Here is a 14,032-nt window from a genome sequence, read left to right as displayed (position 1 = left end):
GAGGTGCAAATTCTTGTACTGTACATAGATTGGTAAAAGGTTTAAAGATTTAATGGAATACTTTTTCTACAAAATGCTCCTGTGTTTCCTGCTTGATAAGTTTATCCAGACATTTTTGATGAGATTTTCAAGTTAAAAAAAACTTGTTTGAAGTTTATTTCTGAGAGAGAGAGAGAGACAGAGAGAGCGAGCAGGGGAGGGGCAGAGAGAGGGAGAAAGAGAGTCCCAAGCTGGACTCGAACCCATGAACCCTGAGATCATGACCTGAGCCGAAACCAAGAGTTGGATGCTTAACCGTCTGAGCCACCCAGGTGCCCGATGAAATTTTCAATACTTGGAACCTGACCTCTTACTGTTGAGAAGTTTGCTGGATTGTGACCTCCTTTCCTTGACCTTTAAACAAGCGCTTTATAATTCCAAGGCTCCATTTTTGTAAGACTGAAAAATGAACTGTTTCTCCTTTCACTTTCGATGCCATGCATACTTCTGCTCGCAATGGATTCTTTGTCGTATTTGCATTCTAAGACAGGTGAGTTCCAGATCTCCTTACTGTCTGAGAATGTACACTTGGGAATGACTGTAAGTCACGCCTTGGTGGATGAAATCGTTTACACTGTGCCAGCTTCATCTAAATACCATTGAGAACGTGTCAGGGAGTCCATACTCCCTCGTGAGCATCGACAGACCCAAGACTTTTCACAGATGAATATACATAATATAGGATGTTAAGGTTATTATTCAAATTGTTAAAAAGGGAAAAAATGTTAAACATCATTCCTGTTTTCTCCCAAATTCTTATTGCTTTATTTATTTGACCTTCATCTCACATTTTAGATCCTTAGTTCCTAGTTTTATATAAACATTATTTGAAATAAAGAATAGAAAACTGGAAAGAAAAATGATTAAAAGTATTTGCTGTGGTCCTAGAGATACCAAATCATTTTTTCATTTCTTGTAAGAAAAAAGTCTAACTTTGGAAGGAGATTTCATTTGTAAGCTTGACTCTGTACTTTATAAGCAATGTTTAAATTCGTTCGGTGATAAATGTGCATGTTGGGACAGTAAAATCCCAGTTTTTACATAATGCTTTAATGGAAATGGCAGTTTTATGAAATGAAAGTGACTAGGAAAAATCTGAATGATGCTCATAAGCCCTTACATCATTTTTATTGAGGTTTTTGTATATTCTAATTCATTAATACAGGGGAAAAGGAGATCACTAACATGGTTTATTTCCTATAATTACTCAAATTGAATATAATTTATTTTCAATAAAATTCTTAGAGTACATTGCCCAGGGTGGGGAGAGGAGGGCTGGCGTGGTTTTACAAAATGTCTGGATTTTTACTCGTGAGACTTCGCTGTTTTAACGATGTTGTTCACTCGCATGTATTTTTGGCATAGTTCCCTCTAGATTTCTACAGATAAAAACCTATGTAAGCCCAAGAAATCCCAAACACTTAAAGGCCCAAGATTGAGTGTTGAGAGAGAAATCTGGGTTATTTATTTTATCCTGCTTATTACTTACTATAAATAGGATTTGTCTTTTAATAAGACTACCTTTTATGTGATTCATATGGGTTGAAACATTTAATAAACTGGGGGAATTTCCAAAAATCATTTAGTGTTTGCAGTTAAATCTGGTTTATTTTGTGGGACACCTAGAAGAAAAGGTCAGTGTAAGGGATAAACAAATACTTAAATTTTGGTGCTCCCTCCCCCACCCCCAACTTCATGAGGTAGGGCGCACAGGAAGAGACGCTACAAACTGAGGTGGAAAGAGTAAATATTCTTAGTTTCATCACAGTGAAATTTTGCCGGCAGCCCTGTTTCTGCTCAGTATACTTCAGACCACCTTAGAAAAGTCTCTCTTTTTTTGGATGAGATTGTGGCCCGTTATGAATTCTTGGCATTCTGATGTGAAGATGCTCCCATGTTCTTGAGACAGAATTTTATTGGAACTAATAACTTTAAGCTTCTGTCCGGAAGATGTGAAGGCCTGATAGTTTTATAAGTCACCTTCAAATTGCCGGTGCCTACCGGCTCCCGGCCCCAGGCTTTATATTTGAAAGCTCACCCCTTTTCGGGTGTCTCTCTGTGTTGACCTGTGTCTTGTCTGTTTTCTCCTCCTTTGCCCCAGCGGCAGCGTCGGGGCGGGAGCCGTGCTCATGTGGAGGTTTTGTGATTGGCAGTCCTGGTAAAGGCCAGGGAATGTGCATATGTGGTGATTATGCCCATGTAGGGGTGTGTGTGTGTGTGTGTGTGTGTGTGTGTGTGTATTTAGTTGCTTTCTTAGACCCCAGAAAAGCAGAGTGGCGTTTATTAGCTTTTCTTTTTTCCTTTTGCCATTGCTGCAGTGATCTCCACTCTCGGGCAGGCAGAGAGGCCTATTTATGAGGGATAAGACTTTCTCCGTCTTCGTCATGAGTCAGATTGTGCGCTTTGTGGGGGGTGAGCCACAGAGAGCTGCTGCCTCCATAATCCCCCAAACACTGTCTCAGCACCAGGTTTCCTGTTTCTCCCTTGATGCCAAAAACTTGGTGCAAGGATGGAGCGTTGTCGGCATGTGGCTCCCTCTCACCGTAGCTGAAAATCTTAGGCCACAGGGTACCTGCCCTCTTGGGTAAGCTTTTAGTTTTCGGTAAGGAGATGACTGGGGCGTAGTGAGAGGGTCGTTTGTGATGGGGGTCAGGAGGGGAGTTGCACTAGCGAAGGTGTTTTTGCCCACACCTGGCTACAGCTGGTGCTTGACTTCCAGAGGGCCAAAGACATGGCTTATTGGAAAGGTAATCAAATGGAAGAATTCTCTTTCGGCCTTTCATTCTTGAAGGTGTGTCATTGCCCATGGAATGAGCGTAACTTCTAGCGTAAGTAACTACAGACAGTAGATGATCCAGGAGTGTAGTCGATTCTGCTGTAATGCAACATACTCATTCCTAAAAATCACCGCGCTATATAAAGTAGCACGATAAAAACGACACGGGTCACAAGAGGGAAGTGAGGTTGAGTGCACAGCATTCAAAAACTTTGTGGGTCACACACACACACGGATCGGAACCTAATAAGTGAAGTAACATGGTTTTTCACACATTAAATGGGTGGGAAACACATTAATACTTAAGTAAACATGGCACTGCACCTCGAAAGAGACGTGGAGTTTGCCTCTGGAAGCAGCCGTAGGAAGACGTGGTGTTCGTGAGTCGCTGTTCGTTGGGTGGAGGAAGGACGGCAGGTGTAACACCAGGTTCGGGTGGGTGTGGCTGCCAGCCCACAGGTGAACTGAGGTAGCTGCTAGGGGGTCGAGGTGTAAGTAGGGGTGTATTTTATGTATTTCTAGGCAGCTTGGTTCAGCTGGCTGCAGTTTTCTGTGTTCGCATAGCATTTCTTGCAGACAAAATCATGCCTAAGCAAATGTGAAATTTGTTTTATGCTCAGATTGTCTCCCTAATATGCACATCAATCACATTGGAACAAATTCACGTTTTCAAAATAAGCTTTATAGCAGAACTGGCTGTAGTTTATTTGATTTTGGAATGGAGTCCCTTTTTCTTTCTTCCTTTCCATCATTATTGATTTCTTAATTTATATTTAAGTTAAGCCCCTATCGAATTGATTTTTTATACCCTGAGCACTTTCGAAGGAGAGAAAGCAGCCTGAGATTGTAATTTTGCTAGCGCTTATCCACCAGGTAGTTTTCTCCTTGGTGGATATGCTCGCCTGCCTGCTTGTCTGTCTCTCTGTTTGTCTGTCTAGATAACGACCCTGAGACGTTTACTAGATGCCAGGCACAGTGCCTGGAAATGCAGAACATATTCTGTATTCTGGAATTGAGAACACTGGTAAGGTATCATCCTGAATCTTCAGGAGCTCAGAGTCTCACTGAGAATTTTTAAAGGCACAAGGTCTTGGTCGGGTCTCCGTAGGGAACAGATGGACCAACATTGTGTATTTCTTGGTTTTCGAGCATAGGGGCACACAGACCTTTCCACCCCATCGCCTAACTTCTCTGCAGGCACAGAGATGGGAGTCAAGAGCTTGCTTGGAAAAAAACACAAAGATACCCTTCATTTACATGGCGAAAAGGTGGCAATTTAAAAAAGGGCTGAAAAGGACCGAAGAGGTGTCGGAGTCAACCCTCCCACTAGACTCCTTAGTAAACCTAGTGGTCAGGTGTCCATGGTGGAGTGGTGAGTGGTAAATGGGAAGAAAACAGGCTTCAGAGTCATGTGAATGGTAAGATCCCCTTTGGTAGTTCCCCTCTCTGTACGTGTGTGTGTACTGTTTGTATCAGCATAGATGATGTGAAAAGATCTCCCATATTAGTTACCTCGGGGGACAAGGGAAAGCTTATTAACTTCCTCTTTATACATCTTTTATTGTTTGTCTTGTTTTAAGAAGCATGTTTTACTTTTTTAATTAAAAAATCTAATAAAGTAGAAAATGAATAAATAATAATAATAGAGAATATCCTCAGGGCACTGAGCTTTGTTTCAATCTTCCCAGTAGCCCGAGTAGTTATAAACTGAACGTGACGTTTTAGGTGTGGGCTGCCTGGCAGGACTCTGAACTCGCTGTAGCCTAAGATGCCGTGAACTTTCCTGGCAGCAACACCATATTGTTAGGGGGTTCTGTGTTTATGGACCATTAACACCTCACGGTCTTTCCTACATCTGCTACCCTTGGCACGCTCTGCCCTTGATAATCATTTTGGACTCCAGTCTGGTCCTTCACATTCTCCTCATTAGAGTTCATCTTATTATCGTGGAAATCAGTATTTAACACAGGTTGGTTAAGAACCGGCCTTGGATTCAGGCTGCCTCGTCCGGATTCTGACCACTTACCGCTAACTGGCCTGAGCGCCTAGACGGGAAATGCGCGTTCCTGAGCCTCCGTTTTCTCGTCCGTAAAGCTGCAGTGACCGTAGCGTTGTGTGATTTCAAGGAGAGCCTGGATGCTAGCACGCTTCCCTAGGTTGCCTGGTGGCGTGGTGACAACGTGCTGGATTTCAGATGCTCCTGCTGGTGCGTTGGCCTCAGTTCCTTTCTCCCATCCAAGAGGGTGAGCTGGTTTGGGGTCTTGAATCTTCCCTTGCCCCGTTCCATAGCCCTTCCCAGCCCGCAGCATAAATCGGTCAGTCTTCTGAACTTCCCTCACAAGATCTCCAATGTGGCTCTGTCTCATCCCACAGGTCCCTTCACCGATGTCGTCACCACCAACCTGAAGCTTGGCAACCCAACAGACCGAAACGTGTGTTTTAAAGTGAAGACCACGGCACCACGTAGGTACTGTGTGAGACCCAACAGTGGGATCATCGATGCAGGGGCCTCGATTAATGTATCTGGTAAGTCCTGAGGCCGGAGGCCAGTAGGGTGGCCTGAAAAGTCCCCCTGAAGCCAGCGGGAGTTCTTAAAAGTTTGCCCTTGGTCTAGCAAAACCGGGCGATAGCCGTCTCCCTCCACCGTCCACCCTCTGATTGAAGAGCTTAGTGGGTCCCACTCACCTGTTGGTTTTTCCACAATTAACGCCTCTTTGCTTTCGTGCTTACAGCCTTCTGCGCCTCAGTGGTTAGAGCAGAATTAAAGTGGTAACTTCGGACTTTACTTCAGTATGAGTTTGGTCTCCACTCCCTTGCAATTCAATCTGCCCTTCGGCAATAAATAAAAAAGGGCTCGACAAACTTAATTTTACTTTGTGGGAGAACGCTAAATGGAGTTATTTTCTTATTTAGGCCGAATGGTTTCTGACATTAGGCTCATGTCATTCCCGATGATCGGTAACTGCACTTTACCGATTGTGAAAAGCTCGGGGAGATGAGAGCCGAGGAGACGGGAATATATTCAAGGGCGTAAGTTTTGTGCGTGTCTGATGGGTGTTTCTTTTCCTGTCTGAGGATGCGTATCTTTTCCAAAGTCCAACTTCTGCAAAGATGCCGGTGAAGTGCCCGGGTTGAGAATTAAGGACTTGGGAGCGATGGATTTGAGTGTAAATGTCTCTTAGGAATGGAATAAACTTGCAGTGAGCGCATCACAACTTCTGGATCCAGCGTGCCTTCTGTCTTTGCGGCGGGGCTGGCGGGGGGTGGTTATCCTGTACGTTTCAGGAGACTGCGTGTCACCGAGGCTTCTGCATCATTAGAGGCTGCTGCTCGTTTGAAACGGGTACCTGACTGGCTTTTTCCACAACAGATTTTGATTGTGATGCATTTGGCTATTCATTTGATACCTAAAAGAAAACAATTCGCCTCTTTGGAAAGATATAAGGTGTTTCGTTATCCGATCATTTCTGCAAACCCTCATTCCCCACATCCTTTGGTCTTTCTCATTATGGTGCTCCAGCGCCAGCTATCTCCCTGTGTGCTTCTCTCTGAGGCTGCAAGACCTGGTCTGGACTCTTGAATTGGGTTGTTATCCAGGAAGTCAGGAGGGTGAGAGCCAGGTTTTATCGAGGGTCTCCTTTGTGCTGGGCCAGCACACACATTATCTCACGTAGTTTCTGTTGTCTGCCCTGTGAGGAATGCATCGTTACCTGCCTTGTACTGAGAAAGAGACCAGTGGCTGTAGGCTCATGAAGCTAGCAAGGGACAGAGCCAAGGTGTGGATCATTCTGTCTGGCTCTGCAGCCCAGACTGGACTTGAGCACGCTGGGGAAAGGAAGGGGTCTGAGATGTTGGCATTTCTGTACCCCTTGGATCCATATGGTTTCGGTTGGTCTGTTGAAATCAAGGGTAGCTGAAATCTTTTATTCCTTTTTATTGACTTACTCTTTTCCTCTTCGTTTCTTTGCCCATATCAGATTTGAGCCAGGTTGTCAGTAGATGAGAATTACCAATTTTCACAGTAAATAAGGGGGCAGCAACATGGTTTCTCAATAAAATAGCCTCAACGGGTGGTTGTACAGTGTAGGTGTGCTTTCCAGTATTAAATATAAGAGTGTGTGTGTGTGTGTGTGTGTGTATTTCAGAAAGAGTCCTCCTTCCCCCATCACAGGAATGTTTTTTAGAGTGATAACCCTGGGCATTTGTTTTGATTTATAATTACCTGCTTAAGGAAAACCCAAGATTCTGTGGTCGTGGGCTTTCTCTTGCACACAAGAAGGTAAGGTATGGAGAGTGGGTGTGAGTGGCACAGCTGGTGTTCGAAACCAGCCTCGCTCCTGATGCAGTGACGCTTCTGTGATAGGCAGCTGCCTCCACGGCGTCGTCATGGGTTCTCAACATGGAATGTATCTGGGGGGACGTTATTGAGTCCTGAAATACCCATGTGTCTGCAGGCCTTACTCCTAGATGAATCAAGATGATGTCCGCACACGAGAAAGGGCTCCCTTGTTTTTGTTCGGTGTGTGTTTATTCAGTGCTTGAGGTGCCCGTGGGTGAAAGCAGATGCCATTGCATTTCTGGGTCGGCGTCTCCAGTTGGCAAAGGAGGCTTGTGCCGTTCGCTGCAGTTTTATGTGTTGAGGGGCCGTTGTGTCATCTATTACACCTTCGTATCTTGATGTGAAAAGCCCTGGGCTCCTCCGAGGTCCTCTTAAAATGCAGCTATATGATGGCACCTCGGTGAGTACCTAGAGTTTCTGGGCTCCTTTGGGAGAGGAACCATCCTCAGGACCAGAAAGACACCTGCAGACAGGCAGCGCAGAGTGTCCAAAGGCCAGCCTTCCCTTTTCCCCAGGTGTGCGCGTGGCCGGGCTTGGTGCCACCCGCTCTCCTCAAAGCTCACTAGATTTGGGAGCTGGGAACCTGAGCAGGAAGCGTGGTGGTGCTGTTTAACCTGTTGGCTGATCTTTGGCTGCTCCACTCCTGTCTCTAGCTGGTCATTTTCTCATTTGTAAAGCGGAAGGAGTAGCATCTATCTCACAGGGTATTTCCCAGGGCTGTGTTAACTGATTGCGTGGTGCGAGAGTGTGATGGCATCATCTTCCCCCTAGTTTTGACGAAAACTGGCTGGTTTTTGTTGAAGGGGGATTGTACCTATTCGAATGATACCTTTCTAGAAATAGATTCATTCCATACATTTTATTAATCAATGGAGTTTTTCTGATTTTCAGAAGAGAGACGTGGTTTTTTTCTTTCTATGGTACGCATTTGTCTTCTAGTGAAATCTCAGATACAGTCTGTAGAAAGGTGGTCATCACATCAGCTTCAAACATCACTACCAGTATTGCCCTGTACCACACGGAGTGTCACAGCACGCCTGGAGAGGACATGCCTAGTGCAAGATTTCTCTCCCATTTCTGAAAACTCTTGGGATGCGCTCTCAGGGAAGGTTATAAATCATTCTTTGAGGGAGTGGGGCGGGAAGGAAAGAGGAGGAGGAGGAGGATGTCCACCCAGGTAGCTGGCCAGAGGGAGCGAGGTTTTGAAGGCACACAAATCGGGGTTGTATCGGGGGAGGAGGCGAGACTTTGTAGTTGTCAGATGTCTTCCCAACACACCCCGTGAAGCTCTTCTCGGCTTTCAGGTAGGCTTGATACTCAAGGGAGCTTACGCTGCGCGTCAGAAGTCCGCACTCTGACCGATCACGTTATTGTCTTCAGAAGATGGCAAATTACTTATTGAGTCCCGAAAAAATAACAGTTCTGTTTTATAAACCTAGGTGGGAAAGTAATGGTTGGAAACAGGCATGACAAATGTTCTGGAATGTGTTGGAAACACACATAACAAATGCGTGGATTTCTCCAAGGGATGATTTGCGGTCTGGTCACCTGGGTCTAGGGTGGGAGTCCTCTTCTTTGTCCTTTCTGTAGATGCTCGTCTCGGCCCATTCTTCTCGCGGCCCGTTCTGGGATCTGTGCCTGCTGGACGAGGCAGTGTGGCAGGTGAGGGGTGCGGAGGGCTTTCTGTTGGCGTGAATTGGCCCCGAAGGCCGTGGTTCTGGCCCTCGCTCCTCGACACACACCGTCTACTGGAGATGGTTTTGAATTATTCAGATCTGGACCTCAGCAAAATAGCTACACTTAAATGGAGATTGCAGAAGAGGAGATTGGATTTTTTCCCCCCCTGAGATTTTAAATGCAAGGAAAATAGAACTTTTTGAATTAATGAATTGTTTGAAGCAGTGGGGGGTCTCCCCATTTGTTCTAGCTTTACAAAATTAAATCTATTTTCTGAACTGTCTGGTGGGAAAATATTTTTAAGGGAGATAATTTCTGAAAATGTCTTTGTGGTAAGCTGTTAGTGGTTGTGAATTTTTTTTTTTTCATACTGCAGTTTAATAATGAGGGAGTTTTCCATTAATATTCCAAAGCATGTTTGCCAGCGGATACAGCAGGTGAAGTGGTAAAATTATGGGCCCATCAAAAATACTTATGCTTCCTGTAATATGATATTAAGTTTAATATTTTTATAACCTTCACTGAATTCTAATTCCACTAAAGTAGCGAGCATGCTTCCATTTGCAGTTCAATTATGCACATTGGTTGCCTTTGTACCAAGCAAATTAGAAATGCAAAATATCTGTGGTGGGGGGGGGGGGGCGTTGGAAAGAGTCATTAAAGATACCAATATTTAGGTACAGATACACTTTACTAAGTGTACCCTGGGAATTGAAAATGGATTAAAGACAAACAAATTTAGTGTCTGCATCTGTATTTTAAATTAAAATTCAAAGAATTAAGGAGCAGTATTCACTCCTGACATACAGCCCTTTTCAGCACTTATTTCAATCACATTTTAAAGCATAAAGTTCTTCCAGTAAAATCCTAAGGAGAGAGAATGAATATCAGCAACTCTTCTTGGATGGAAACATTGGTCAATTAATGTAATTGGGTAGTATTGCCATTGATAATTAATCCTTTTAAGGTTTTGCTGACTCAGTTTAACGGAGCTGCTTGCTTGCCCTGGACCCGTCAACCTTGGGCTGCGGCTTTTAGGTGATTAGCACCAGCATATAAGCGCACTGCCCTTAGAGAGAGAAGTCAGCCATTCATCTGTCAAGTGCTGATAGTAGGAGCTAAATTTGGGGGGTTTGGGCATCTTAACAGCAGCATTCTTCTTCGTTTGATCATTTGCTTTGGAAGTCTCTGATAAGCGAACTCTTTTATAAATGGTTTTCATGAACCAAGTTTATTGCTCTCAGATAAGAACAGCTCACATTTATACTTAAAAGATGTCTTTAATCTTTTTCACCAGATGAGAGATTCTGGTGTTTTACAAAAGGAAATTAACAAAAATTCAGCCTAATTATGTTTTTTAAGATTTGTTTTTCAAAGTTTACTGTACTATTTAAGTTTCTTAAGAAGAATCCTGTGTTTCTCTTTTTAGGAGTATGACACGATTTATTTGTTCTTTACATTTTCAAAGAGCAGGATCAAGAGGACCTATCAGGGACACTGAGTCTGCCTCACTTCGTGGAAGGCAGCTTCAGCTTTCTGCAGAGTCACTGAGGAGCCAAAAATTAATGAGCAGCCAAAAGTAACGTTCTTTTTACTCATGATAGTTTCTTGGGTATTTATACCCCTGAGCGCCTCATCTCGACTCTCTTGTTTACTCTTACTTTAAACTCGCCGTTAGCCTTGTCCTCGTGTTCAGCCCATCACAGGCTGGAATGAGGTCAGAGGGCTTTGGGAAGTGGCCACAGGGAAGGGCTGGACGGGAATACCACAAAGAGCAAGTGGGGGAGAGGATTTGGAAACCACAGCCGGGATCTGGGATCACTTAAGCTTCAGGGCAGACCGTTCTCCGTATTTCAGTTAATCCATCTCAGGAGCCCTTGTAGGTCTTTCTCAGATTGTATATAATGGGTGTTCATAATCCCCAGAGGAATCACGAAAAGGCTATGTTGTATTCCATCGTAAAGTATTATAGGAGACAGGAAAGTATGTTGGCGTTTGTAAAACCATGTGTATTTTAAAGGATATTTGTAAAAAAGAGTGAACGAGCCCTGTGTTTTGGCCAGTGCCTGCATCTGACACATCTCATCTTCTAGTGACGCCGAGGTACATTTGTACTAGTCTCTGCACAAATAAATTAACGAGACAATGGGAGTTTGTTATCTGAGATGCGCTGTGCTGAATTGGAAAATCCTGTAGAGAACACAGAGACAATTCAGTGTTAACTTATTTATAAATGGATAAAATTATTTATCTGCTAGATTCCTAGTTCCATCAATAGTTCCATCCTATCTGTGGATAGGCAGAGTCCCAGAAAGCAGTTATGGTTTCAAGACTTTGAGAATCCTAACAGAAGGATACATTTACTCATGATAAGGGTGCTTAAGTCTCTTAAGCTGATCGTGAGCTCTGACTTGTTTCTGATTAGCTTAGAAAAGCAGAGCGGTGACCACTTTACTACGTCACAAATGCGGTTTGGGAGAGAATAGCCTAGTTTGTGTACAGGTGATACGAAAGGAGGGAGAGAGGGAGAAGGAGAGGCGATGGGGAGATTGGGAACTATGTCCCAACCCATGGGTACGAGGGTGACTGGCTCCGGGAGGTAGGAGAGAAGGGAAGCCAGACGGTTGAGGGTTGAAAAGGGCTTTCTCTCTTTGTGCTGCCCCAGTGAAGTTTCTAGAGGGAACGTGATTCAGGTGTGCTTTGAATGTTGCAAGGGAAGAAGGTGCACACCCGGAGCGTGAGACACCAGAACAGGGAGTCCTGCTCCCGGTCTAATTGGGTAGAAGGGCAGACGCATGGGAAGGAGCTTAGGCATCTTCATGTCAACAATGTCCACTGGTAGAATAAGGTTCCCAAATAAGAATGAGGGTGTGAGATAGCATTCTGGTGGCAGCCCCAATGTTAGGCGATGTATCGAACATGCGTTCTTGGGGTGTGGTCCCTGGGCCGGCAGAATCAGTACCATGTTGGAAACAGAATCAGTACTATGTTGGATTCGCGGCCCCACCCCAGGTCCGTTGAATCAGAAGCTCTGGAGGTGGGGTCCTGCCACCTGTGTTGTAACAAGAACTCCAGGTGATTCTGATGTATGCTGAACCTTGAGACCCCCTCATGGCCAAGTCAGATTAGTGGGTTCAGCCCTGGCAGGTTGGTATATTGAGGTGTGAGTAGGGCAGGAAGACCCAGAGAGACATGCCAGGTGCGGCCAACGTGATAAGAAGAGGCTGGGGTCATGACAGAGCACCCTGTGTGGGTGTGGGCACATGGCCAACACACGTGCACCCATGTTGTGGGTTCAGACCAGGAAATCTGAGGAGACCGGGAGGAGTTGAACTGCTTGTCTCTTACTTGGGAGAGAGGGTTGTTCTGTAGGAGGGTTTTGCTCTGAGGAATATGGTGAGGGTGAGTAGGGTGTGTAGGGGGGAGACTACATTTGTAGGGTTATAGGGGCTGTGCAGGGTGACTTGATTTGGAAGAGAAACTGGGAGGAAGGGAGAAGATCTCTTAGGTGGAGAAATCTAGATGTCCGTGGAGGCCTGAGCTGAGATTTGGTCACATAAATGAGGAGAGAGACATCTTGATGGTAGGATGATGAGGTCAGGGGTGCCTGGGTGGCTTAGGCGGTTGAGCGTCTGACTCTTGGTATCAGGTCAGGTCATGATCGCAGTGACGATGGAGCCTGCTTGGGATTCATTCATTCTCTCTCTCTCTCTCTCTCTCTCTCTCTCTTCTCTCTTTCTGTCCGTCTCTGCCCCTCTTCCCCGCTTGCACTCTTCTCTCTCTAAAGTAAAAAAGAAAAAAGAAAAGATTCTGAGATTAAAAAATAATAAAGCGTGTGCCGTGGTGCTTGCAAGACTTTCATTCGCTTGCTCTGTTCGCACCGCGATGCGGACGAAAGTGAATGTGTAACTTGCCTGGCTTCTCCTGGGAAGCTTTTGTCCTGTGCTCAGTCAGCTCGTCACTTCTCTGAGGGGTGTGTGTGGTAAGTGGCATATATTCTGCATTTCTTCTCTTCTGAAGAAGGTCTGATCTTACTGACCCTCTCTTTTATGACCCCCGAAGGCCCTTTCCTAGCAGGACCCTGCTTTTGCCATCTGTGACACGGCCGACATTGTTTCATAAAGCGTTAATGTTGGTGAATGGTGAGCGGTCTCCTGGTAACCGGCTTCTTTTTAATGTAGTATCAGCACATACATTTTAAAAGTAGGATAGATGGTTCGTTTAAGAGGGTTTTATCATCAGTGTCTCCGATATTCAAGTGAAATAAATTAACTTAATGGGAAGCTCTTTTATAGCCTGTCACGGAAAAAAGTACATAATTTCTGTCACCATTTGCATGTATGGAGCTGAAAGAACAAACGATTAACAACATTTATTCTGTCATGTTCTCATAAAGTTCCAGCTAATAAGGAGTAGCAAACTGAACTGGGCAGGACATGGTGGTAGCTGAGAAATACAGACTTTCTGGCGTGAGTTGGGGGCAGCGGTGGACAGGCTGTGCGTTCTGGGCACAGCGAGGGTTTACGAAGCTTCTGGAGGTCTGGGTGGACACTTGCTGTCCTCTCCAGCTGCTGATCGCGAGCCCGCGAGGAAAGGAGAGCTGGTCGGTGGCAGGTGGAAGGGGGACCGTTGCCGGGGGGGAGGGGCTGAGCGCCGCTTGGACCCCGAGTCTCCTGGAGGCCCGCCAGCAGGCCGTGGTTTTCACTCACGGTGTCACGTTTTCAGCTCGCCGGCCTCGCTAGCGCGTGGGGCACGCGTGTTTCCATTTCACGAGTCCCGCCCTTCGGAGGGGTCATCTGGCCTGCCGCCTGCGGCTGTCTCCCTGTGCTCTTTCGAGGCGATTTGCTTACCGCCCGTCCCCGCTGCTCTTGTCGTCACGTTCGTGTTGAACTCGGGTCCGAACGTCAGGGATACCTTGTAGAGCTTCTTTCAGACCGCACCGCGGCGGCTCGGGAGGCGGGATGTTCTCTAGGCCTGAGGTTGTGCTGGTGACGTCTGTGACGTCTGAGGGTGGCGGGGGATCTCCGCACCCTTCTGCGGGGGTGGAGCGAGCAGCCGCGAGGAGGTTTGGTTAGCGGAGCACGGGGGGCCCCGGACCCCTTCCCGTGGTGGGTGTGCTCGCGTGGGCGCTCCCGTCTCCACCCAAGGCCTGGGTACATGCTGGAGCTCACGGCTCGGTGTGTGGGAAGTGACTTTCTCTT

At 45.9% G+C, this 14,032-nt stretch overlaps 1 protein-coding gene across 1 annotated transcript in view; it reads left to right on the top strand.

Moving 5' to 3' along the window:
• Nucleotides 1-14,032, top strand: part of VAPB (VAMP associated protein B and C) — a 57,951-nt gene that overhangs the window by 23,522 nt on the left and 20,397 nt on the right. Inside the window, exon 2 of the mRNA XM_053890104.1 lies at nt 5,189-5,341. Within this exon, the coding sequence (XP_053746079.1) occupies nt 5,189-5,341 (153 nt within the window). The remainder of the gene's footprint in view (nt 1-5,188; nt 5,342-14,032) is intronic.

This window comes from Panthera pardus, unplaced genomic scaffold (assembly GCF_024362965.1).
Source record: "Panthera pardus isolate Hobbes unplaced genomic scaffold, ASM2436296v1 HiC_scaffold_25, whole genome shotgun sequence".
In the NCBI taxonomy this organism is placed as follows: Eukaryota; Metazoa; Chordata; class Mammalia; order Carnivora; family Felidae; genus Panthera; species Panthera pardus.
This window is presented reverse-complemented; position numbering and strand designations above follow the sequence as displayed.